The 27,543-nt window shown below is 40.1% G+C and overlaps 2 protein-coding genes across 5 annotated transcripts in view; one reads left to right on the plus strand and one right to left on the minus strand.

The window, feature by feature from the left end:
• The window catches only part of SMTNL1 (smoothelin like 1), a 56,562-nt gene extending 38,069 nt beyond the window's left edge, over positions 1-18,493 (plus strand). For both annotated transcript variants that reach the window (XM_039341194.1, XM_039341193.1), the window contains exons 2-9: positions 469-1,011; positions 4,621-4,759; positions 5,525-5,579; positions 7,130-7,300; positions 9,902-10,004; positions 13,479-13,630; positions 15,642-15,848; positions 17,044-18,493. In XM_039341194.1, coding sequence (XP_039197128.1) covers positions 532-1,011; positions 4,621-4,759; positions 5,525-5,579; positions 7,130-7,300; positions 9,902-10,004; positions 13,479-13,630; positions 15,642-15,786 — 1,245 coding nt within the window. In that variant the 5' untranslated portion in view covers positions 469-531 and the 3' untranslated portion in view covers positions 15,787-15,848; positions 17,044-18,493. The remainder of the gene's footprint in view (positions 1-468; positions 1,012-4,620; positions 4,760-5,524; positions 5,580-7,129; positions 7,301-9,901; positions 10,005-13,478; positions 13,631-15,641; positions 15,849-17,043) is intronic.
• A 2,719-nt stretch (positions 18,494-21,212) lies between these two features.
• Positions 21,213-24,415, minus strand: UBE2L6 (ubiquitin conjugating enzyme E2 L6). Of its 3 annotated transcripts, none has more exons than XM_039341201.1 (4): positions 23,906-24,415; positions 22,679-22,774; positions 22,201-22,387; positions 21,213-22,084 (listed from the first exon to the last, which is right to left on the minus strand). In XM_039341201.1, exons 1-4 carry the CDS (start codon positions 23,933-23,935, stop codon positions 21,930-21,932), a joined length of 468 nt encoding a protein of 155 aa, XP_039197135.1. In that variant the 5' UTR covers positions 23,936-24,415; the 3' UTR covers positions 21,213-21,929. The 3 variants fall into 3 exon arrangements, with proteins under 3 accessions (XP_039197135.1, XP_039197136.1, XP_039197134.1); XM_039341202.1 differs by lacking the exon at positions 23,906-24,415 and adding an exon at positions 23,696-23,850; XM_039341200.1 differs by lacking the exon at positions 23,906-24,415 and adding an exon at positions 23,590-23,701.
• Between the last annotated feature and the right edge of the window lie 3,128 nt (positions 24,416-27,543).

Raw genomic sequence — 27,543 nt, forward strand, 5'->3', positions numbered from 1 at the left:
GGATGTAATTGTTATGTAAGGTGATTTTCAGCACAGCAAAACCTCCAGTTTGGCAACATTTATAGAATTTTCTTAGCTCTTAAAATGCAGGTCATGTACATAGAAGAAAGGTTTTGTGAAATCAACCTATCCTTCCATATTCCTCCTCCCCCTTCCCCACCACCCCGTCCTCCTCTGGGCATCCACAGTTGATCTTAAGAAATGAAACCGTTTTCAGTGCAATTGACACATGCACACACAACCACTGATGACTTCTTTGGGTGAATAGTCCCTCATCACACTAAATGCCCCCAGCTTTTCAACAGAGTCAGATCACACATTTAACTGCAAACTAGAGAGGCCAAGGATTGCCCAAGCAGTTGGGACCAATTAAGAGTTACAATATACGGTATTAATTTGTGTAAAAAAGTGGAAATCTTTAGCACTGAAATTTTGTGTTTATTCTTTTCACTTTATATATATTTCCAGGAGTGGAGCGTGAATAGGCCACCTGCTTTGCACTCCATTGAAACAACAGAGAAACCTGGTACTATGGAGGCTGGAGATACCAAGGAACAAGAGAAGAACCAGCAGATCAACCGGCTGCAGCAGAAGTCAGAAATGACTGAAACTGCATTTGAAGGGGGAAATGAGGCAGCAAAAGCAGAGACTGCTGAGAAAAGGGACAGGAAGTTTGCAGAAGAAACTGGGAAAGAGGTGGATGAAGCAAATGAAGCAGAGAAAGCAAAAGGGGATGCTGGGAATGAGGTGCATGGAGAGAAGGAGGCTGGGAAAACTGAGGCTGCTGGAATTGAGGCAAAGCAGAAGGAAGAATCCGCAGAAGGGGCTTCTGAATCTGAAAAGGGAACGGCATCCAAGGCAAGCCAGAAGGAGCAGATAGTCAAAGAGAACAGCCAACCAGAATCTGAGGGTGTATCGGAGACCAAAACTGATGTTTCTGGGAAACCAGAAGACCTACAGGAAGAAGAAGGGGGGAAAGCTGATGTTTTGAAGAAAAATGCCAAGGAAGAGGTGAGAACAGAATGCATTTCAAATTGTAATCATTTGCTTCTTTTCTTTCAAGAGTATTATCTCCTGATACTTCTTTTCTATCAAACATCAGGAACATTTTTATCCTTCCAGCCCTTACATTTTCATGTCACATTATTTTAGTCTATGTAACTTCATGTTGGTTGGCAAACAGACAAAACACACTTATCTAGACTTATATTATGTCTGTCACTAATTTTAATTTGTCTCCCTTTAGCTATACGTGCCAGCTTATTTTCTGTTTACAACATACAAATACAAAACTTACAGAAAGACAAGTTTTATTGTGCAGGTGGTCCTCGACGTATGACCACAACTGAGCTCAAAATTTTTATTGTTAAATGAATCACTACGACAATTGCTAAGTTAGTAACATGGTTATCAAGTGAATCTGGCTTCCCCATTGACTTTGCTTCTCAAAAGGTAGGAAAAGGTGATCACATGACTCTTGGGCCCCTGCGACCGTCATAAATATGAGTCAGTTTCCAAGTATCTGAATTTTGTTTGCGTGATCCTGGGGATACTGTAACGATTGTTAAATGTGAAAAACCGTCATAAGTCACTTTCAGTGCTGTTGTAATTTTGAACAATCACTAAAAGAACTAGAACTACCTGTGTTATTATTCAACCATTCATAAAGAATGTTAAAGAATTGTTAAATAACAACACACTTATACGGTAATTTGCCAGGTTTTCTTCACCATTGTTTCTATTTTTTCTAAGACAGTGTTTCCCAAACTTGACAATTTTAAGGCATGTGGACTTCAACTCCCAGCCATTCTTATCATTCGGCACAAAACCTCCCAGAATAAATGAAGTATAGCAGTGTTTCCCAAACTTGACAATTTTAAGGCATGAGGACTTCAACTCCCAGAATTCCACAGCCAGCGTTGCTGGCTGTGGAATTCTGGGAGTTGAAGTCCTCATGCCTTAAAATTGTCAAGTTTGGGAAACACTGTTCTAAGATCTGGTAAAGGCAGAAAAGAAAAGAAACAATTTTATTCTTCCACAGGTCCTCATAGGAAACTACTATTGAAGGAACTTTTCCTTGGGAAGATTGTGGGATATTTTTTTTATAGCCTAAGTAGATGATCCATCATATACATACTATTCCCAGCCACTATCATACAGCTCCAAAAATGGTTGATTTTCCGCCACTGAAACTAGATACCAAATCATCAAAAAATAAAGGCTTGCAAAATAAGAAAACAATCGATTAATATTATCCAACCTTCAAAACCAAATGTCCTCATTCAAAGAATGTCATAACTTCTTCTTCAACTTTTTCCAGAATTATCTTAATGTCATTACAATTCCTCTTGTGCATTTCAGATATGGGGGGGAGGGAGGGAGGGAGGGAGGGAGGGAGGAAGGAAGGAAGGAAGGAAGGAAGGAAGGAGTTTGTCCTTGTTCTATAGTTTAGTACAGTGGTTCTCAACCTGTGGGTCGGGACCCCATTTGGGGTCGAACGACCATTTCACGGGGGTCGCCAAACAAGGCTGTCCGCCATTTTTTTCCCTTTTTCTTTGGCCACGCCCCTGGCACCCAGTGATGTATAAGTGGTTGGGGGTCACCACAACATGGAGAACTGTATTATGGGGTCACGGCATTAGAAAGGTTGAGAACCACTGGTTTAGTAGATCATTGTGAGCCAACTGTACTTTGACTCACTGAGGCACTTCAGTTACCATAAATGCCGGCGTACAAGGCGACCCGGCGTATAAGACGACCCCCGTCTTTATAGCCGGGCCGCATTCCTAGAACGTCGTCTTATACGCCGGAAACTACCAGTATTTCCGGCGTATAAGACGACTCGGCGTATAAGACGACCCCCATCTTTGGCGCCGATTTCAGCACTCGCAGAAGTCATCTTATACGCCGGCATTTACAGTAACATAGTATGAAGCTTTTCCTATATTTTTTTTGTAGTACAGTACAGCATGAGCCTGTATATTACCTCACTTTGTATTCCTTTTCAAGCCTTCTTCAGCACTTCCAATAATGGAGGAGGTTCCAGAAGGGACACCAAGCTAGGTAACATGGCAACTAAACATTTTAGAAATGGGAGAGAAACAGTTTTAAAGCAAAGAATCTTTCAAAGCTTTGCAAATGACTTAAGTCATTTTCTGCCATGCATAGCAACTCTAGAGGTTTCTTTGAGCTTATGAAGATAGGAAATCACTTTAAACTAGCATTATTTACTTATGACTGAAATCGGGTAAACTTTGGATGCAGTTTTTAAAAATGAAAATTACATTATAGTTTTGTAGAACTCTCAAATTATGCAGGACCTTTCTACTACTATTTAAAATGAGATGAAAATGCAAAACTAATCTATATATCATTAGTGTTAATTATTGCCTTCCTAACATCTTTTGGAAAAACGACTGTAGGAAAGCCTACAGGAAATTTCGAGGAGATTTTGCCATTACTATATTTAGCCAGATGAGTTTATAAAAGGTGCAGTACTGTATATATAAAACTGGCTAGAAAGAGAAATGTAATTCCTGGGTTACATTGTGAAACTGATTAGAAAAAGTCAAGAATTTCCAGCCCTGTAATAGGCGTATAAACTGGGTAAACTATTGCTCTTTAGGCTAGAAAGCACAAAGGAAAAATAGCAAGGAAGATTTTCAATAGAAACAGGAAATTCATGTATGTAGAAGCTTAGAATAGAATAGAGCTGGAAGGGACCTTGCGGGTCTTCTAATCCAGCCACCTGCTAAGCAAGAGAACCTCTACCAGGGGTAGGCAACCTTGGCTCTTCTATGACTCGTGGACCCCAGCTCCCAGAATTCCTGAGCCAGCATGGCTCAGCTTGGAAACCTCTCCCTTTCCCCTCAGCATGGCTGGCTCAGGAATTCTGGGAGTTGGAAGTCCACGAGTCACAAAACTATCATTTCTGTTCATTTTATTTATCAATGTATGAGTACACAACAACAACAAAAAGAACTTTATAGGGTCAGCTTACAAACAAAAGAACCAGGACGCTGCAGTGCTTATGGATTTAGACTGGGGAAGACTGGGGCATCCCAAACCGAAGGAAGTGCATTGGATGATTTTGGGACAGTCACTTTTTCTCTGCCCAACCTGATCACAATGGGGGGGGGGAGTTATTATGGGAGAAGAGAATGCTACGCATGCTGCCTTGAGAGGCTGAAGGCAAGGCAGATTATAAATCTAGAAAATCAAATAAAGCAGTGGTTCTCAACCTTTTTAATGCCGCGACTCCCAACCGGTCGTAAGTCGAGGACTACTCAACTGGTGCAGCACCGTTTGCAGAATGGGACTTTTGGCGGGCTCAGCAGGGCAGAGACAGCCTGGACAATTCCTATTGGCTTTTGAAAGCCAATAGAATTAGACTCTATTCAAGAGAGTCTATTCTATTGGCTTTCAAAAGCCAATAGAATAAAAGGGAGTAGCACAGCTAAGGAAAAGGGGGAAAAATGGCGGACTGCGTTGTTTGGCGACCCCCGTGAAATGGTCGTTCGACCCCAAATGGGGTCCCGACCCACAGGTTGAGAACCAGTGAAATAAAGGAAGACATTAATCTGGTTGACCTTCCCCATCCTCTTCCTCCTCGACCTGCAGGGTAGAACTGGCAGCACTTCGGATGAGCCTCTTTCACCAGAAGCCCAGGAGGAAGAGGAGGAGTTCTGGCCAGAATTCCCTCCCCGTTCTCCTGAAGCAAGTCCACAAAGCCCAACAGAGCTCAAAGGTTTGGAGACAGGTGAGGCAAATGTCATTCAGCAAACCGAGAAGGCCAAATACACTAAAGCTGGAGGGAATAGACTAAAAGTGGAAGTGACATACTGGGATGTATTGCTTCAAATAATACCTCCTAGAACAGGCCTGTGGGGTGGCAGAGTGGGGCACCACGGGCAGAGTAGCATCAGTGGCCCTCCACAGCAGTCCCAGTTTTTCATGTAGCCCCTTGGGAAAATTAATTCCCCCCCCCTCTTATCCTAAACCAGGGGTAGGCAACCTTGGCTCTTTTATGACTTGTGGACTTCAACTCCATGCTGACTCAGGAATTCTGGGAGTTGAAGTCCACGAGTCATAAAAGAGCCAAGGTTGTCTACCCCTGTCCTAAACAGTCTGCCTGGAACTTAATTTTGAGTAAATCATTTTAATTTTTTTTTACCAGTGAAGCAACAATAACAAAATCCTCTACAATCAATGTTTCTAGACTTCATAGCTTCCTGCATTACTGTCCTTCTGAAGACATTTTTCTCCTGACCTTCACTGATATTTCTCTTAAAACTCGACCAGCTAATGGCAGTGTAAACAGGAGTCCCAATTGTGCCCCCTGTCCCCATGAGGCTGGTCTCGTCTCCATTTCCCTGTAATGATTTATGAAACCTTTTGCTGCTTTTTCTATACTGCAAAACATGGATACAGAGGAGATTAAAGACACAGCAGTTCAGACAAGCGATAGAGGTTTGTTCACCAGATAAGAAAAACTAATAATCCACATGTCTGTAATCCAATCTAGGTGGCATTACTCCACCAACTACCACTTCAGAAGCTGCTCCAGCGGATATCGCCAGGTGAGATAATCTCTGGAAGGCTTTCTAGAGGGGTGGGCTACACGTGAGATGGGCAAGATTCAGGTTGACAAGATATAGTGGGAGAGATAGCCAAAAGCCTGACACTCTCTTATCAGAACTTGGTACAAAAGATATACCCATAATCATTGCATATGAGATGGACAGCAAGTATATTTTCTAAATAAATATACCCTTAACAATGGAAGAAGTGAGGAACAGATTGATTTTCAGAGTTAAATATAGCTCCTACTGTTAAACACACAAACACTTCTTCCTCGAGTTTTTTTTTTCCACTTCAGGACTATCATTAGATACAGAAGGAAGAAAGCAGAGGTGAGTTAATGGCTCCTTTTGTTAAACCACTGGGTGAAAAGGATCCTTGTCAATTGACTGAAAATCATGGAAAGCAGCAGTTCTGCCCATCTCAAAAGCTGTATTACCACTTTTTACTCTGCAGGGGGCACTCAGAAATCAAAGATAGGCAATGACTAGAATGACCAAAATGGGACAAGGATTAACAGTGAGGACAAATGTTCCTTATGAACACTTGCCTCCAAATGTTAAACCCTGGCCTTCAAACTGCTATCAAGAACTTCAGATTTCTAGTACATACCCTTCTGTGGCCATAAATTGATTGCTCAAAAAACTCTTTAAGGCTTGGACGAAAGCAATGAATTGGGCATATGATGTCAGGCCCCCAAAGCATTAACTAGTCTTCCCAAATGGATGCCTTCTGGAGGTGCTGGGGCTAGAACTTGACCCTAGTATATGAAAGGTCAAATGAAGGAAGGATGCTAATAAAGATGTGAACATTCAAAAAATTGGAAAGGGCAAAGAAAATCATTGGGTTGGTGAATGAAGAGCAGCTGCAGGACCTGGGTTTGGCTAGTCTAAAGAAAAGAAGAAATATGGGTGACATGATATCAGTATTCCAGTATTTGATGGGCTGCCATAAACAAGAGGGGGTCAAACTATTCTCTAAAACACCAGAGGGCAAGACAAGAAACAATGGTTGGAAACTAATCAAAGAGAGAAGCAACCTGGAATTAAGGAGAAACTTCCTAACAGTGAGGACAATTAACCAGTGGAACAGCTTGCCTTCAGAAGTCATGGGCCTCCATCACTGGAGGTTTTTAAGAAGAGACTGGACAGTCACTTATCTGAAATGGTATAGGTTCTCCTGCTTGAGCAGGGGGGTGGACTAGAAGACTAGAATATTCTATATTCTATATTCTATATTCTATTCTATTCTATTCTATTCTATTCTATTCTATTCTATTCTGAGAAAAATTGGGAAGAAGTCAAAACTGGAGACGGTAGTGGTTCTTTGCCATCCTTTTCCCCAGATCCTCACATTATGGCAATTTTAAAAATGATTCTCCAGGGAACCACGAGCCAAACTGTTAGCATTCTTTACTGCAGAGTGGGCAGAAAGGGATCTCACCATCTCTTCTGAGAAGCTCTGCCTGAAAGCCGAGGACAGAGACCCACCCAGGGCCACTTCTTCTCCAGCGCTTCAGTCTCAGTGTGTTTCTGTTTCTGGTTTTCAGCCCTGAAGCCGCCCTGAAGGGAGAGAAAGAGCCCCCTTCTGCTGCACCAGAGGAAGCAGCTGCTGCCAAAGAGAAAAAGAAGAGGCCTGCTTTTGACCGGAGAGAGATTAGCAGGCCAAGGATGCCACCCAGGGGACAGTCTCGCAAAGCCATTGTGGAGAAGTTTGGAGGGTGAGGCCACGATGTCTCAGGTTCTGCCATAGCTTATTTCACTCTAGTTTGTTCAGCCCTATTGATGGATATACAGATATACCTTTTTATAGTTGGGCTTGCAAAAACGTAATTGCTAAATTTATGCCTTACAGTGAACCAAAACCAAGGCAATTATATTACAGTGTGTCTTAGCACTGGAATAAGCAGTATCTCCCCAGCTGTATGTGGCCTGCCCAACTTACCGATGAAACTCTGCAGCATGGTTTCCAGACATTTTGAGACTGAAAACAAATGAATAATTTAACATAAGCCTTAAAATAGGTTCCACCAGACAATCATTTGTTCCATTTGCAAAGCATCCTTAATGTGCTTCAGTGCCATCATTTTGTTTTCACAGGAGGCAACTCCCAAATGTCTTTCTCATAATGCCCAGTTCAGGGCCATTCACTGCTCACCTCTTTATATCCAGAGTCATCTGAGCCCTGAGACAAGCAGACCAACCTATGAATGGCAGTCAAAAAGAGTTCAGTCTCCCTGCCTCAAAACTCTAATCACCTAATCAACTCTAATCACACACATTCACTCACACTCACACACACGCACACACATATATAATATATAAAACCTTTTCTCTTCATATATATATATATATGTGTGTGTATGTATGTATGTATGTATGTATATGTATATGTATATGTATATCTTCTTCTTCTTGTGCCATATCCGTTATCGGACGTTGGCGATCATGTTGGCAATCTTGTTTTTATCAGCAGCCGCACAAAAAAGTGCTGCTGAGTTTTGTCCAAACCAGTCCCTTAGATTTTGAAGCCACGATATTCTTCTTCTGCCTGGACCTAGTTTGCCTTCAATTTTCCCTGGAGGATTAAATGGAGTATGCCATATTTTTTGGGTGTCGCATCACATGTCTGAAACATTCTAACTTTCGTTTTTTAATTGTTTTGATGTTTTCCCTTGGCTTTCCCAGGCGGCTTATTACCTCCTCATTTCTGATCTTGTCAACCCAACTCATACATAACAGCTGCCTGTAAATCCAGATTTCAAATGCTTCTAGTCTCTTCAGGTGGCCTTCTGTCAGAGACCAACTCTCTACTCCATAGAGCAGGATAGAAAAATATAGCATCTGACAAGCCTGATTTTCAGTCTTGGGCTTATGTCGTGACTGCAGAAGACCTTTTTTATTTTGAAGAATGCTGTTTGAGCTTTTTCTATCCTTGTCTTTACTTCAACGGTCATGTCCCAACTTTCATGTAAATTGGAACTAAGGTGCGTGATCCTTTCAACTTTTTCTAGTGGTATTCCTGTATATGTATATGTATATATATGTGTATATGTATATAATATATATATGTGTGTGTGTGTGTGTGTGTGTGTATAATCACCTAATTAACTCTAATCTCTCTCTCTCTCTCTCTCTCACACACACACACACACACACATAATATAAAACCGTTTCCGTGTGTGTGTGTGTGTGTGTGTGTGTGTGTGTGTGTGTTTGTGTACTATCTGGATGATTGCAGTGGATGGATTGCTTTGGGGGAAATTATTGGCCAATGCTGAGAAGCCAAAGAAGACTTCTTCTTCTATGGTGCCAGATTAGCATCAATGAGGAATATAGTATTCCAACAAATCCTGGCAGGAATGTATGGTTTCATACCAACATAACTGCACTTGAGAAGTTTTTTCCAAGTTTGGCTGGCTGAAACATAAGCTATGAGACAAGGGTATGACAAGCCTTCTGTTCAATGAGAAAGCAAAGAACGAAACTGTGCTTCACACATAACTGAAGTGAGAGATTAGCAAAAACAAAAACAAAAAAACCAAATCTGATTTTCCAAAGCTCTTAAGGAAGTGTTTAGAACTCTACTATATGCTACTGCTGCTTTATTGAAGGGCCATTCAATAAAAGGAAGGTATCTTGCAATGTAAATGGAGCATATTCGTCACACAGTATACTTTAACATTTAAAAAACAATCCCCCCAATCCAGAAAGAAAATCCAAAAATTCCAGGTACATATATTTATGTAGTACATACAGTACTGCCTTGTTTGCCTCACTGTATCACCCAATTCTGCTCTTAACATAGAAAAACTCTATAATCCCTGGAGAGCTAAGAGTAACTCATACTTGGTTTACCACAATATAAAAACCCAGCCTTCCCCAAGCAGTATCCATCATCGCAAGACAGCACTGGCTACAATTATCATCCAAGACCATTTGTAGGAGGACATGTTTAAGAAATGTGACTAGATCCACAGTTCTTGGACAGTGAAAGCCCACACCACTATATTCCAGAAGTGTTTGACCAGTCAGGCAAGCCCATCAGAATGCAACCATATTCAACACCTCTAGAAAAAAAATTGCCCTGACCAAGAGTTTCTCTTGCACAGATTATAAAATGTATAGGTATTTACACAATCAGATTAGATAGCAGATATTGCTACAAATCATGCAGATCTCTGTCCCACCAGATGTTCAGCAGAAAATAATAGGGGGAAAAAGGGAATTACACCAGCCAAATCTCATAGGATTAAAAATACATTTGTTTATTCTCTACCATCCTATTCCCTGCCTTCCTTCCCCTTAATGATCTTCCAAAGGGCTGCAACTGGTCCTGCCCCCAATATCAAGAGGAGTGGAGCTACAAATACTGTGAAGACCATGTTGCTGGAATGGTGTCGGGCCATGACTCGTGGCTATGAAGTAAGGTATCAACTGTGAAATGAGAACTACTTCAGTGCCCTTAAATGTTTCTGGGGGTGAAATAGGCAAATTGATTTCCTTTGGAAGGCGAAATCAGGGGGCACCAGTAATGCAACAGCAAGAAGACCTACGTGGATTATCATAATTTAAGAGATGTGAAGACAGTATTCCTCTAGTTCCAACAAACTTACTCCAGCATATTTTTTCTCAGAAGTGAGTATATATCTTTCTGAGTTATTAAGAGTATTTGAGAAAGCATCACCACCCATAGTTAAAAACTATGATTTTTTTTTAAAAAAAGCACTCTCTAATGCCATCTTTTTTTGTATTGTGTTTTTTTGATATATATAATCTCAGGGACATTTCTAGATTTTTTTGGTATTCTAAATTCTTGCCCTGTTTTTGATCAAAGTTGGAGAGCAAAGCCTTGGAGGGATCATAAGTAGCAGGATAATCTTTTCTGTGAACTAGGTCAGGAAATACTGTACTTCTTTGTGTGCTGTTGGTATTTCTTAGTTATTAACCCAACACATACACACTGTCGTGCAAATATGAAGATTCATGTGTGCAATCTTAGCCTGTACTATTTTCTCATTATGCCTTTTATTCAGATGTTGAATTTCATTCAAAGAGTTAAGAGAATGAGTTATGAACTCCAAAATCTCAGTTGAAAGATTATGTAGTTCACATATTGAGATTGTAAGATATTTTGGAGTTATAATACTTCACGTTTAACAAAACTGTTAGGACCCAGTGAAAATGGTGAAATATGTGTTGATAATTCATGTACTACAAAACACAAGGATCTGTCACAATAGCACTAACATCCACAGCAGCATAGATGAAACCATCGCTACATGCAATGTACTTTATGTATAGAAATGGTCGGCTTCATAAATCATGACCTGTAATGCAGGCAGGCTTGAAGGATTACTGAGAGAGAAATGATGGAAAAGTGATGTGAATTTTTTTTTTAATTGAAAATTTTTAAATTTTACAAAACAATACAGTTCCCTTCCCCGAGCCCCCCCAACCCTCCCATACCATCCCCCGACCTTCCCAGAGCTGAATACAGGCTTAATTAAAAAAAATTCAAAAAGTCTTAAAACAGATATAAACCATAAACAAATCTAAATACATTAATTAAACAAGTTGTAAAATAGTTAACAATAATATATGTATAAAAAGACAAAAATACAAGGAAATACAAGAAGATAGGAAGAAAGAAAAAGGAAAGAAATAAAAAAATAAATAAATAAAGGAAAGTCTATAAAGTCTATAAAATATCTTAAATTTTAAATATAAGTTATTGAAAAGCTAAATAATATTTTTTTATATCCAACTTATATTGTATAAAGTCTATCCATTTTTTCCATACCAAAAAATACTTCTCTTGCGATTGGTCTTTCAAGAAAGCCGAAATCTTTGCCATTTCCGCCAAATAAGAAACTTTAAAAAACCACTCTTGCAAGGTAGGCAAAGATTCCTTCTTCCAACATTGCCCTACTAACAACCTTGCCGCTGTAATTAAATTTAACATCAATATAGTCTCTTTAGTATCACAATCAGAAACAATACCTAACAAAAACAATTGTGGGGTAAATTTTACCCTTCTTCTAAAAATTCTTTGGATATTCCACCATATCTTAATCCAAAAAGCTTTTATATTTTTACATGACCACCAGATATGATAATAAGTAGCATCCAAACATCCACATCTCCAACATTTAGGCTGTAAGTCAGGATACATACGAGACATTTTTTGTGGATCAAGGTGCCATCTATAAAACATTTTGTAAAAATTTTCCCTTAAATTTTGGGCTTGTGTAAATGTAACATTCCTCACCCAAATAATTTCCCAGGTATCTAATAGAACCGGTTCATCAAAATTTTGTGCCCATTTAACCATACATTCTTTAACTAATTCTGCTTCTGAATCCAATTCTACTAACACCCCATAAATTCTCTTAATATGAGTTCGTCTTTGATCTTTTATTTGTTTTAACAAATTCTCATCTTCTCTAAGCAAACCCACATTACGATCTATCTTCTACCTCTCCACTATTTGTCTATACTGAAACCATGAATAAATAATATTTTCTTGTGTTAAATCTTCCAAAGATTTTAACTGCCAATTTTTACCATCCCATCTAAGTAATTGTATATAAGAAATACTATCCAACTTAACTCCTCTCCTTATCCCTTCTATCGCATGCCATGGTATAGCCCATAGTGGAATTTTAAAATCACTTCTATAATATTTCCTCCAAACCCGAAGTAAAGAAATCCTTATAATATGAGATTTAAAGACCCTATCAACCTTTTTATTAAAAATTAGATAGGCATGCCATCCAAAAAGTAAATCCCAACCCTCCAAGAGGAATATTTCTACATTTGTTAAATTAACCCAATCACTTATTAATGTTAAAACCACAGCATCATAATACAATTTCAAATTCGGTACCTTGAGTCCACCTCTCTCACGAATATCTTGTATAATTTTAAGTTTTACTCTTGGTTTTTTCCCTGCCCAGATAAATTTGTTAATACCTTTCTGCCATTCATTTAAATTAACCTCATTCTTTAAAATAGGTATCATTTGAAATAAAAAAAGAAACTTTGGCAAAACATTCATTTTAATCGCTGCAATTCTTCCCAAAAGAGATAATTGCAACTTCTCCCAATTTTCCAAATCTCTTTGTATATTGACCCACAGCCTTTCATAATTATTTTTGTACAATTTTGCATTAGAAACAGATAAAATAACCCCCAAATATTTTACCTTGTTGACGACCTCAAAATCTGTCAACTTAACCAAAATCTGCTTATCCAAATTAGTCATATTTTTGGGCAATATTTTAGTCTTATTGTTATTAATTTTAAAACCCGAAACCTGTCCATACTGATATATCAATTGTAATAACTCTATTACAGAATAAGTAGGTTGAGATAAGGTAACCACCAAGTCATCTGTGAAAGCCCTTAATTTATATTCTTTTTTATTAACTTCTATTCCTTTTATTTGCTGTGATTCTCGAATCTTAATCAGCAATATTTCCAAGGTTAAAACAAACAGCAATGGTGATGTGAAATTTTAAAATATAAAAGTAAAATGAAGTATGGATGCTGAACACATGGGGGCAGTAAGTTAATTCTCCATGTCCTTACAATTTTTCCTTTCACTTCCAAGTTACAATTAACAATGCTCATAAAGAGGAGGATGTTAACACAATAATATAGATTCAGAATGCTCCCCAATTACTGCCATACTTTTACAGGTAACCTGTTTCATGTCATTTGTAAGTAAATTCAACCACACAACTTGTTCCAACGCAATAGTGTGTGTTCTAACCAGAATGACACATTTATATTGAATAGACAGGAATAATGTTTCAGTCACTGCTAGTGCAGGAAAACTTAAGAAGGAGAAGTGGTTGACCTTTTCTGCCTAATATCTCTTTTTTTAATTTTCAGCATGTGGACATCCAGAACTTTTCCACCAGTTGGAAAAGTGGCATGGCTTTTTGTGCCCTCATCCACAAGTTCTTTCCTGACGCCTTTGACTACGCAAACCTTGATCCAGGAAATCGGAAAGAGAATTTCACCCTGGCCTTCTCTACTGCTGAGTGAGCACTCCCCTCCATCTTAGACCTCAGGACACCACCACAGCTGTAGGGCAGGCTGAGTCAGGGATGAGTACTAATCTCCAGAAAGTGCACCATGGTGTTGGTAAACATGTAAAGTTATTCTCTGAAGTAATTTTGCCCTATCTTCCAGCTCATACAAAATAACAGTGTTACCAAAGATCAAAACCGTGTCCAACAACTGATCAATTAAACTGACAGATGTGTAAATGTTGCCAACTTTAACAGGGATGAAAATTGTAGCATGATCAAAAGGGCCCCTCCTCCCCCATTCACCCAGGCAGCAGGCTGAGGAAAGCACAGGGAGGCACATATAGCCTTCAAAACTAGGGAAACCTGAAGAAAAGCACATAGGATTATCTTCATACTGTATGCTGTTGTGCAGATTTTATTCTGTTACTTGAGCTCCGTACCATGTGGGATGGTACAGATGGAAGTCTTGAAGCTTCCTTTTAAACTGACTGGTGGCTAAAAGTTTGGCATCATGTATTTCTAACCACCAATCCTATCTATATTTAGCAGCAATGTTTTGGATCAGTTTTAAAGTTTGTGAAAAATCTCCCTAGGCAACCCTAAATGCAGCAGACTGCAATAGTCTAATCTTATTGCTGTAAGAAAAACATAGATGACAATGGCCTAGTTATCTTTACAGTATTCAGGGGTGTCTGCCAATGACTATTTATTTATTTATTTATTTATTTATTTATTTATTTATTTATTTATTTATTTATTTGCTCCTACCTAGCAGTTAGACATCCCCAGCTAAGATTCACATAGATCCATCAAGCTGAGAATCTGAATTTTAAAAGAATACAGGGTTTTACAAAGAGACTGACTTTTATTTCTCCAATCCATAAAGTTATCTGCTATTACGGTAGTTTCCCACTTTCTTTGGGTTGACCCATATTTCTTCTCAGATAGCCAGGACCAGGAATATAACTATAGTCAGAAGTATTGAAACATCCAGCTACTGAACATCTATGAGAATTAGCAATATCAGAACAGAGATTCAAAAAGAAATTTCAGCCCAAAGCTAAGCCTGAAACCAGTCTGTAGAGTTTTAAAAGCCTGGAGTTATTATCTTTTATTTGTTAGCAACTCTTGTTTCAACAAGAAATAGTTATAATGGACATATTAGTGAGGTTTGCTAGCTAAGGAGTTTTTGACAACTGCTTCCTTTAACACTATAGGGACTGCTTCACAAGGAAAAATTAGTTATGTCTTAGCTGATCAACCTTCAACTGTTAAGCATGATAAAACAGGAAATTTCAAGAAATCAACACACCTTCAATAGTTCTTCAATAGTTAAACGTAAATCTTGAGAAGCAACCTCCCACTTGTCCTTCAGTGGTGGTATTGACATGCACACTATTGTACCTCTGAACCTGGAGGTAGCATACAACCATCATAAATAATAATCAGTAATTATCTACTATATGAAGGAAAGCAGCACATTTTTAAAACACAGCAGACCCAAACCAAGCAGCAACAACAATTTGAGGATACCCCTTAAAAGTTGCTAAATCAGTTAATGTACTGATGATGCTGAATAAATGTCAAGCTTCAAGATAACATTAAGCTCTGAAGGAAAGAATTTAAAGCCTTTGAATAGCCAGCCTTGAAGAAGCAAGAGCCCTTGCTAGATAATTGGACAAAGGAAAATGATAGTCAAATAATCAAAAGCAAGAGTAGGTTCTGCATTTGTAATATGCAACCCAGAGTTTCAAAATAGTTAATTTCAGTGATTTATGGTGTCTTCAGTGTTGCTCTTGTGCTATAATGAAATCTATTCAACTTAAAAAGGCAAGAGGTTCAAATTAACTACCTTCTTGGACTTCACTGTGATTTTGGAGATCTTTGCATCCTGGTCCAATTTTCTAGAATAAGGCTTGTTAACTCTTGTTAATTCTGATGATGAAGGGCTATATTTAAGCTGCTTTGCCAAATCATTGAGGTATGCAGCAGAGCTGATCATTTGTCCATCTTTTTCCAGGAAATATGCAGACTGTGCTCAACTTCTGGAGGTGGATGACATGGTGCACATGAGTGTTCCTGATAATAAGTGTATCTACACCTATATCCAGGAACTTTATCGCAGCTTGGTGGAGAAAGGGCTAGTAAAGACCAAGAAGAAATAGAAATGCAAAGCAGGCTTTGGCTTGAGGCTCATTGGAAGCCAAAAAAAAATTTGGTGGGACAGGTAAGAGGGTTTCTGTGGTTCTCATCTTCAAAGAGGACTATCTCCTTCAAATTCTAGAATCACATTAAGTGCAACTAGATAAAACCAAAAGGAATGGAAAATAATAGAAGAGTTGACCTCTTGCTCATTTGCAGCACATGGAAAAGAAGAATTTTAGTCTTGTTTTTAAATTATTCCATCTTCCAGATCAAGCTTAGAACACCTACACGTGCTTAGGTAGTAGGTTAAAAAATTAAAGTTTCATATTTAGTTTAAAAATCTTCAACATATTCCTTCAAAATCTTATCATGTGGTTGTTGTTGTTGTTTGGCATAACCAATGTTATTGTCCTACCCTAAGAATTTGGGAATGATGCTCTTATTGGGATATAGTATATTTTCCTTCGGTGATCTCAAATTCCCTCATGCCATGTTAGTTTATTAGCTACCAAGTACTATAGTATTGTGTCACCTTAAATGGAAATGTCTGTTGATGATGTTGCTACTTTAGTCGGTAGAAAAATGACAAAGATCAATACATGAATGATTATGAAATACTTAAAGATGTTAAAAGTGTTTTCATCACTAGAAAAGTCCATCTTAATGGTAGGGAATCTTAACATTCTTATTACTGGGAAGATAAGCCATTTTGGCTTGCAAGACCATAAACAGAATATCTAGAAATAAAATAAATGTTGCTGTTTCCACTTCCAGCTGAATTTTAGAGGTCTAGTGCATGTTGGTGCAGTAAAAATGGCACATGAAGACAGTTACTTGTGGAAGAATGGTCCCAGGCAAAAAGCAGCACAGTATTCTGGTATTGACTCCAGAAGATGGTAGAGGACAGGAAGGCCTGGAGGAATGTTGTCCATTGGGTCGCGATGGGTTGGACACAACTTCGCAACTAACAACAATTCTGGCATTGACTGCCCTGTAGATATGAGACTTCATGCACTAAGATGTCCAACACATGTGGAGGATTCTAGATTGGGAAAAGACTTTATTCAACAGCTGGATCTTTTCCACATTAAAGCTTATAGGATTTCAAAGAAACATAGGGGGTGTGGTTCTTCTGTACCCAATTGTCAGGTAGGCTGGCCTATAAACCTGCTTAGAAACCCTGCAGAAATCATAACAGTTGTTGGGAAACTAGGCTTGGCTTCTGTGTTTTCTCCAAGAGACCTCAAATTTGGATATATTTTTTTTTAATTTTTCAGAGGGAATGCAACATGGGATGTAAATATTCTGCAATTTTCCGAGCATGGCACTGGAACCAACTACTACTACTTAACCCTCACTAGCACTAAAATCTGCTATGCACCACCCTTCTGCCACCTGAAAAGAGCAGGAAAGGAACGCTTACTGATGCATGTCAGCATTTCAAGCAGAGCAGAACTGAGTCTGCCTCATATGCACGAGACTCAGAAGAAGTGTGTCCGTCAAGATGTTAACATCAGCAACTCTGCATCCTCTTTTTGGGTTGCAAAAGTATTCCTGCAACCCATGCTGCAATCACCCTTTCCCTGACCAGGCACCGGTATCATTAAAGCACAACGGTACCAAGTCAAGGTTGTCACACAGTATTTTTATGCTGCGTTCTGTTTTCCACGGCGTGGTTTCCAAGGGAGAATGCAAACATGTTCTCTGTTTAAAGTAGCTGCCCAGGCATATTAGAATGGTTTGAGTAGCGCAGCATATGTGATCCAATCTTATTTTTTGTTTACTAAGAAATAAGCTCCTCTGCATTCAGCTATTCACCAAACCATTGAACTTTGAGCAAAGAAATCATACTGTGCAGATAAGAGGCTAAGAATAAACAAGCTGACTGGAGGGAACGGGGGATTCCCTCCTTTGTGGTTTACAGGAAAAGTGCTGGGCAAACATCAAATGACAAAGCTTTCAATGTGTGGCAATGAAAAACCTCTCTGGAGGCAGAGATTTACATGTGGTGATTTTGCTCTGTTCTCAGCAGCTTGGAAGGGCTTGGGGGAAGAACAAGTTGAAATTGTTCAGAAGACAGCTCATTTTACAAGATGGCAAACAGGATCTAATTTGGAGTAAAAAAACCTACCCACTTTGCCTCTTCTTCCCACTTTTAAATATAAACACACCACATTTAGAAAGGGGAAAGGAGAAGGAGGAGGGCTTTAAGGCTGAACTAAAGAGGAAGGAGGGCTGCAAACTGTTTCTTATTTATTGAAATCAAAAGACAAGTGTACACGCTGGCATTTTAGTTTGCAGAAATACATACTCCTTTTTTAGGCCTATTTCCTGGTGGCCAATGCAAGTACATTCAGAAGAGGAACTTACTTTAAAAAGAAGGGAGCTTGAAAAGAAAGCAAGTGTAGGAAAGTCCTAGGAAAGCAAGATCAAGTGCAGGGGTCCTCATGGCTGGCTGGGGAATTCTGGGAGTTGAAGTCCACAAATCTTAAAGTGGCCAAGTTTGAGGACCCCTGATCTAGTGGTTTACTCTGCTCTGTTGCTAAAGTCCTACTCTAAGAAGGTTCAACAGCCACGTGCCTCAGTGAGACTCGTGCTACCTGAAGCCATTCAGCTCAAGCCCAAAGGAGCTGTGCTTGCTGAGTAATGAGAGGTAATTCACTGCTTTTTCTCTCCTAGGTCAGATATGCTGAATATACTAAAAATAAAAACAGTATAATCTTTGGAGATAGTTTTTCAACTGTTTTTTTGTTGGAATAAGTGAAAGAGGAAAAAGAACAAAAAAGAATTGATGCAAAAATGTAGTACCAGTAAGTGGACAAGGAAGTTACAAAAATTGTACAAATAGTGCTCAGGATATTACTGATGAAGAATTAACCCTTTAAATATATTGGATTTTTTTATGGGTAATTCTTCATCATTGATATACCGAGCATTAACTGTACAGCTTTATTCTTATTTTGATACCAGTGAAGGAAAAAATTATTTGATCCACTGAAATCCATTTTTGGGGATTTTTGTTGTTGTTGTTATTCTGTCTCTCACTGTTAAAATAAACTTACCATTAAAATTATAGACTGATCATTTCTTTGTCAGTGGGAAAATGTACAAAATTTGATCAGGGGATCAAATATTTTTTCCCTCACTGTAATAAGGAAAAGGATTTTAGAGATCTTTTTGAATCTCTGCACCAAGTGCCAGAGTTTCCACTACTTGTTATTTAAAGATACCACAAAAAGCCAAGAAAGTAGCACTATTGAAAACACTGTAGGTGAACATTTTGCTTCTGACTTCCCCTTTGTAATACTCTTAATAGATACCTAGCAGTATCAGTAACTAATACTATCTTTGGAGATACTGAACACCGGATGGTGTACATCATTGTAATTTATGAGAATGATTCAACTAGACAACAGCAGCCCCCAATCCCACCGCACTGACCAAGAATCACTGCTTGTATTTTGGCCCACGTTTAAGCACTGGAACAGGAGGGAAAGCATCAGAATAGACTTGCTTTGCCTCCTCAAGAGCCCTCTCTAGAGATGTACAATAGCTGTCTTCTATGGCCACTCCACCCCAACTGAGGTTTCTCAAAATCTGATCGATACTTTCTTAACACCTCCACCAGAATAACAGAATAAGAGTTGGAAGGGCCCTTGGAGATCTTCTAGTCCAACCCCCTGCTCAAGCAGGAAACCCTACAAATGGTTGTCCAACCTCTTCTCAAAAAACTCCAGTGTTAGAACAGCCATAACTTCTGGAGGCAAGTCGTTTCACTGATAATTGTTCTGTCAGGAAATATATCCTTAGTTCTAGGTTGGTTCTCTCCTTGATTAGTTTCCATCCACTGCTTGTCTCGCCTTCTGGTGCTTTAGAGAATAGGTTGACCCCCTCTTCTTTGTGGTAACCCCTCAAATATTGGAACATTATTATGTCATCCTCAGTCCTTCTTTTTATTAAACTAGACCATGGGTCTGCAACCCACAGCTCCAGAGCCGCATGCGGCTCTTTGAGCCTTCTCCTGCGGCTCCCAGCCTCCTCTGCAATTTGCAGAGACAGAGACAGAGGCACTTGCACTTCCTTCTCTCTCTCTCTCTCTCTCTCTGTCTGTGTGTGATGTGTGTCAGCTTGTTGCAGAATAGCGTGAAGCCAGCTTGCCAGGTGAGCAGACGATTGGAGAGAGGAAGAGGGGGGGAGAGAGAGGGAGAGAAAGAAAGAGGGAAAGAGAGGAGAGAAAGGGAGAGAGGGAGAGAAAGAGAGGGAAAGAGAGGAGAGAGAACTCATGCACAGCACCTATTTCTTTTTAATTAAACTCTTCAATCAAGCCCCCCCCCCTGGCGTGCACACATGTGCACGTGAGTTTTGCGGCTCCCAGTGTTTTTTTTTTTTCCTGTGGGAAACAGGTCCAAGTGGCTCTCTGAGTGTTTATGATTGCCGACCCCTGAACTAGACATACCACGATTAGCAAAATTCTGTTACACTTCACAGAACTGCTCCTTAGCAAATACTGGATATTTGATTCATTGTAGCAAGAAGAAACTTCAAACAGGCAAAAAATAATGCCTGAAATAATGATCCCTTTCTTGCTTTCTAGGGGTACTTATGTGCTTTGCTTACAAGCTTTGCCTACCGATACAAAACTGATGTCATACCAATACAATCAGTTACACAATGATGTTTTGTTAACAATACATATGTTTGGGAAGCCACAAGCATTGTTAACAGTTGTTAGTTGTTAGAATCAAATTCACATACAGCAAATAAAAAGAAAACAATAAGACACCAAGAATCTGTAATGGCAGTATTGTATCATTATTTGCAATAAATTATAGTCTACATTTATTACAGAACAGAAAATCAGCTCAAAGTATAATTTCATGATGATGGGGTAGGGAGTTAAAAAGCAACACAACCTATGCCAGTGATGGCAAACCTTTTAGAGACTGAGTGCCCAAACTGTAACCCAAAACCCACTTATGCATTGTTGGGTGCCGGGTGGGTGTGGCCCATTGGCTGAGTGTGGCCCATTGGCTGGGTGTGGCTGCTGTGGTAACAGCAGACTGGGTGGGACTAAAAAGTTCAATCAATCAATTCCAACTGTGCAAGATTTTTTTTCTCGCAAGAAGTTGAAATTGATTGATTGAACTTTTTTTTTTTGCACACGGCGGAGGCCTAAAGCGAAAAGGTTTTATAAAACCCAGCTGAAGGCCTAGGAGTGGGGCGTCGGCACATGTGCCCACAGAGAGGACTCTAAGTGCCGCCTCTGGCACCCATGCCATAGGTTCACCACCACTGACCTATGCAATTACTAAAGCTTAAGAAAAAAAGAGAGAAAATGCGATACATTAAATCAATTAAACTTTGAATCAAAAAGGAAATATTTGGAAACAATCCTGAAGTATTATAGGAGTGACTATGAAAATGGAAACATATAAGGAAGAATAAATTAGAAAGAATTAAGAATGTGTTTATTTTCTTCATCCAAGGTAAATATTCTAGCAAGGGAATGGCATATAGCAAAGCATCACATGCCATATTGTTTTTTCCAGAAACATTCCTATTGGTCTATTCCTGATAAGTCATTCTTTGCTTTCACAGCAAATCTCTCAGTTTTTCCCCTCCTCTTATCAACCCAGTTTTTCTGTATTTGGAAAATAGAAAACTTATTACTTTAAGTTTTCTCTGTGGAATTCTAACTCTACTTCTCTGATGTACTCCTGAAACTTTGCAAATGTCCTAATTTGTTCTGCTCTTTTGGAGGAAAATATTGTTCTGTTTTAGAAAACTGTGTCATCTCTTCAGTTTGATTTGAAATTTATTGAAATCCAGTACTGACTTTAAAGCCAGAACTACCCTTTCGAGAAATAAGATTTTAGCTTCAGGATGGGGAAAGCAACACAAGTTTTCATTCATATTCAGGCACAGATCTTTAACTTAATAAAATGAATCCGTGTCTCATCTTTGAATCTATGTTTGTTCAAGGGTATGAATGTTTCCCAAATGAATAGTTCTGGCTTTAATGTCAGAAAAATCCAAGTTTTCATCATGCACATTTTTTGTGGGTTCTTCTTCTCTATCATCTTGTTAGTAGACAAAGATTTGTGGGGCTAAAAAAAATAAAATAGGGCATTATGTAAGGCGGACTCCAGTCAGGGAGAATAGTTCATTCGCACGGTCGCTTCTCACTGAAATTGCTGGTGTGATCTTCTGCCCGTAACAGGAATTTCTCATGATCTTCCCTGAACTCCTTGGCCAAGTCTGGACGTAGCGGCCTTTCTAATTCAGGCATATTTAGCAGATGGATCAAGGCCTGAATCACTACAGAAAAGAATAAAAGTGACACTTCCTTGAAGCAGAGAAAAACATACACAAAATGGCAATTGAATAAAAGCCACCCAGCAGCCCCAGTTCTATCCATCCAGCCCATGTCATACCTTGGTCCATCTTTGTATAAGGCTGCCAGTTTGTCTTGCTGATGATTGGCAGGCAGAGTTTACCCTCCTCATCCACATTGGGGTGGTAGATCTTGGTTTTGAAGGTTATAGTGGGAGGCTTGAGTGGATACTCACATGGAAATTCTATCTCAATCCAGAAGGCTCCTTTATTGTATGGAGAATTATCCTGGGTATAAGGACAGGAACAAGCATGATTCATAGCAGGAGGCTAGGGAATGCAGTTTTCCTTGCAGACCAAACTAAAGAATTAAAGATGTCAGCCCCTTCCCAAATGGTGAACAAGTAAAGCCGTTTAGTACCCCAAGTTGAAAATGTAATCCACTCCACTAAGACTCTGATACTTAATGGTGTTTTCATGACAACCCAAATCAGCATGTTACTTTATTCTGACAGGTACATTGCAATTTCCTGCAAGCTCTCAGTCACAATTGTTCTTATTTAGCTCCCTTGAGCTCACCGGCATTAGAAGTCCTTTCCAAAGGAGAATATTGGTCACATCTGCTTGAATATCCCGGAAGCATCGTAACTCTGATTTTTTAATGATATCAAGTTCCTGAAAAGACAAAAATGAACAAAATAACAATAGTAGTAATAGTAATAATAACAATAACGATGACGATGATGCCTATCCCCGGTCCTTGGTAAGACAAGGTAGACAAAAATGCCAAATCCAGTCTGAACATCTGGCTGACTGTGAGATGATCAACAATAATAATATAAAACACACACACACACACACACACACACACACAAAACAAAATAGTTCCAAAACCAATGCTGACAGCAGCTGGACACATTTTCCAGCAACGCTGGCATGTTTCTATGCTAGGCTTCCCCCAACCTAGTGCTCTCATCCTGGATTTAAGGTGGAATTTTGTGAGTTGAAATCCAATGAATCCGGAGCGACTCTTCTTTTCATTTTCAGGTCACTGTAAAATGCAATGGCTTATATCTAGTAGCGCACAGATCCGCTTTATGGCGTTTCTGAGTCGCAGATCACTTCACATTCTCCAGACAGCTTTTGAGTTTGGTTCTGTTTCCTCCTCCCTCCTCCCTCGCAAAGCTTTCCAGCCCACAGTAAACGAAACCGAAAGCTCCTTTTCCCTGGCGGCCTTCGGTTCAAGCATTTTCCTTCAAAATAGGGCTACCCGAAGCCAGTAGTCTCAAAATTATCCCTCTCCGGCTCTAAAGGACGCATCCTGGGCACCAAATTATTAAAACATGCGAGGACAGTCCAGACAGATGCTCCTCCAGCCCACATATCGGAGAGCATCCCGTTAAAGCTCTCCCAGCCAAAACTGAAGCTAAGTATTTAAAGACTGAAGCTAAACATTTTCTGCCGAAACTCTCTAAAAATAAAAGGCGCACAGTAAACCCCGTCAAAGGGGCAGCTTGCCGGAGTCTGCTACTGCCTGCCCATCCCATCCCGATTAAGCCTCCGGAACTGCCTGGTTGCCTGGCAAACATCTCTTACTGTTTCCTCCTGGAGATGTCGGAGGGCTGCCCCAAAGGTGCCGGTTCGAGACCCCTCGTCTCCTCCTCAAAAGAGGCGCGTCTTAGCAACCTCAATCGCTTGCGACCTTTTCTGAAGCACAACCTGCCTCTCCTTCCGCGCCCCTTCCGCCTTCCTCGAGATGCCTCGAAGCCCTAAAAGGGTCTCCCGACCTCCGCGTCACCTGCTTACCTTCGCCACCCTCCGGCTGGCTACCGCCATTTTCCTTCGATCCGATCACGAATGCGCTCGACCTGCCTCCCTCACGCCCCCGGATCCCTCTCGCGCACCAGGCAGGGAGAGGAGGAAGAGGGTCGCCTCCGCCAAAGGATCCCTTGCAGCTGCTTTTGCTTGGTCGGACGCCGGTCTTTCCCCTCAGCGATCAACTCTGCCCCTTTCCCTAGCAACGTCAGATTCAATTAAAATCCCGGCTACTACAGTCCCTGTATTCAGAGTTTCTCGGCAGCGGAAGGCAACGCAATGAAACCTTAAACAAAGGAATAAAATGAAAGATCCGAGAAACAGTCTCCAGTCTAGTACAAGCTAGCGAGATTATGTCCCAGGCAGTTTCTAACTCTGTTTCTTCTGTGCCGAGCTATTATGAGGAGCGCGTCTGGAAAAGATAATGGCCCCCTTTCTTTTTCCCTTTCTTTTTACTCCTCAGGCGTCGTCGTAAATAGTGAGATGTGAGTGAGTCAAAAAATAATTTCCGTTCTTGCATACGCATTGCCTTCTCGGGGTATGTTTCGTTTTCATAAACTACTTCTTCGAACAGTTTTGCGTAGAAGCAGGAGCAGAACCCATATGTCAGCTTTCCATCAAATTGGCTGAGGAAGATGGGAATTGTGGTTTAAAATATGAGGTTGCCCAATGGTTACAGCTAGCATATCTGAGCTGCAAAGCCAAAGTCCCAGATAATCACTAAATGGTAGCAAGGAGATTTAAAAAAACCCTCTTAATGTGTTGCTACCATCTAGTGAACTTTAGGATTTCTGCAAGTCTGATATAGTAGTCACAGCATGGAGAAAGCAATCAGATGTGCTCTGGAGTAAACAATTTTGAGTCATTAAAAATATTATCCATGGATATAGATCACAGGTAAGCAATTTTCATTAGCTTGAGAACTGCATAAGACATTGCATTGCATGTTTTGTTTTATTCTTCGTTCCTCATTCCAATTGGACTCTATAGTTTATAATACATACAGCATATTAGTCAATAAACTGCTAATATTAAAAAGTAATAATAAGGTTACACTAGACTAGAAGTAACATTACACCAGAAGCGTATGTCTCCATTAGCTAGTTAAAATAAACAGTATGGTAGGCCTAATGCTCAGTGTAATTCCTGGCTGGAAAATGTATATATTTTCTCCAGCAATTGAAAATTGTCTGTATAGAACAGCGGTTCTCAACCTGTGCGTCACGACCCCATTTGGGATCGAACGACCATTTCACGGGGGTCGCCAAACAACACGATCCGCCATTTTTTTGTCAGCTGGCGGCACCGCGCATGTGCGCCGTGCATGGGGACGCCGCCGCGCACATGCACCACGCATGGGATCGCTGCCACGCATGCGCAGCGTGCATGGGGATGCCGCCATGCATGCGTGCCGTGTCCTTATGACCAGGGGCACCAGAAAAAAAAGGTTGAGAACCACTGGTATAGAAGGTCAAATTCTGTTCCCTATTATCTCAGAGAGCAGAATAGGAAATTATCAGTTTAAATTACATAAAGAGAATTATATAAAGGGAAATTCACCAAAGAAAGAAAAAAAATTATATCTGAGAAGAACTAGACATAGTAGACCATTATATATACCATGGCCAACGGATCTCAATGGAAGGTAATACAATAAAGGAAATTGAATCGCTTATTAAATGTGGTTGGCAGTCATTCGGCAAACTAAGCATAATTTTCAAGAACAACTGCCTAGGCTTGAAGAGAAAAGTTTTCCATCAGTGTGTGCTACGTGCTCTAACATATGCCGGTGAAACATGGACACTCACCTCACAATCAATTACAAAAGCTATGAGTGGCGCAAAAAGCCATAGAAAGATACATGCTCGGCATCACACGACAAGATTGAAGGACTTGCACATGGATTAGAGAACAAACGGAAGTATACTACATCATCAAGAGAGAAAAAGAATTGAAATAGAAATGGGCTGGTCACATGGCAAGAAAAACTGATGGCAGATAGATTAAGGCAGTCATAGAATGGATCCCACTTGATAAAAAGCATCCACAAAAGAGACCTAAAACAAGATTGATTGACCACATCAGCAAATACTACGGACCAAATTGGCAAAAGAAAGCTCAGCACAGTTTTGGTTGGAAACGTGTGGAAAAGGCCTTCATCCTACCGTGGATTGTTGTTGTTAATTGTGAAGTCATGTCCGACCCATTGCGGCCCCATGGACAACGTTCCTCCAGGTCTTCCTGTCCTCTACCATCTTCTGGAGTCCATTTAAGTTCACGCCTATTGGTTCAGTGACTCCATCCAGCCACCTCATTCTCTGTCGTCCCTTCTTCTATTGCCCTCAATCTTTCTCAGCATTAGGCCCTTCTCCAGTGAGTCCTTCCTTCTCATTTGATCCTGAAGTTGAAACTCAAGTATTTGAGTTTCAACTTCAGGATCTGGCCTTCTAAAGAGCAGTCGGGGTTGATCTCTTCTAGGACTGACCGGTTTGAACACCTTGCATTCCAAGGGACTCGCAGGAGTCTTCTCCAGCACCATAGTTCAAAGGCCTCAATTCTTTGTCGCTCAGCCTTTCTTACAGTCCAACTTTCACATCCATCATTGCAACTGGGAAAACCATGGCCTTGATTATATGCACTTTTGTTGGCAGGGTGATGTCTCTGCTTTTTAGTATGCTGTCTGAATTTGCCATAGCTTTCATCTCCAGGTCTTTTAATTTCTTGGCTGCAGTCCCCATCTGAGGTGATCTTTGAGCCCAGAAAAATAAAATCTGTCACTACCTCCATTTCTTCCCCATCTATTTGCTAGGAATTGAGAGGGCCGAATGCCATGATTTTGGTTTTCTTAATGTTGAATTTCAAGCCAACTTTTGCACTCTCCTTCTTCACCTGCATCAAGAGGCTCTTTAGTTCCTCTTCACTTTCTGCCATTAGAGTGGTATCATCTGCATATCTTAGGGTGTTGATATTTATCCCGGCAATCTTAATTCCAACTTTTGATTCATCTAGCCCTGCCTTTGTCATGATGTGCTCTGCATATAAGTTAAATAGGCAGGGCGACAGTATACAGCCTTGCTGGACTCCTTTTCCAATTTTGAACCAATCAGTGGTTCCGTGTCCAGTTCTCACTGTTGCTTCTTGACCCACATATAGGTTTCTCAAGAGACAAATAAGATGGTCTGGTACTCCCATCTCTTTAAGAACTTGCCACAATTTGTTGTGATCCACACAATCAAAGGCTTTTGCATAGTCAATGAAGCAGAAGTAGATGTTTTTCTGGAACTCCCTAGCTTTCTCCATGATCCAGCGTATGTTGGCAATTTGATCTCTAGTTCCTCTGCCTCTTCGAAATCCTGCCTGTACTTCTAGTAGTTCTCGATCCACATACTGCTGGAGTCTAGATTGTAGGATTTTAAGCATAACTTTACTAGCATGTGAAATGAGTACAATGGTGCGATAGTTTGAACATTCTTTGGCATTGCCTTTCTTTGGAATTGGAATATAAACTGACCTTTTCCAATCCTGTGGCCACTGTTGAGTTTTCCAAATTTGCTGGCAAATTGAGTGTAGCACTTTTACTGTATCGTCTTTTAAGATTTTGAATAGCTTAGCTGGAATATGTTCACCTC

The sequence above is a fragment of the Crotalus tigris genome, unplaced genomic scaffold (assembly GCF_016545835.1).
Source record: "Crotalus tigris isolate CLP2741 ecotype Arizona unplaced genomic scaffold, ASM1654583v1 scf7180000017764.6130737, whole genome shotgun sequence".
NCBI lineage: Eukaryota > Metazoa > Chordata > Lepidosauria > Squamata > Viperidae > Crotalus > Crotalus tigris.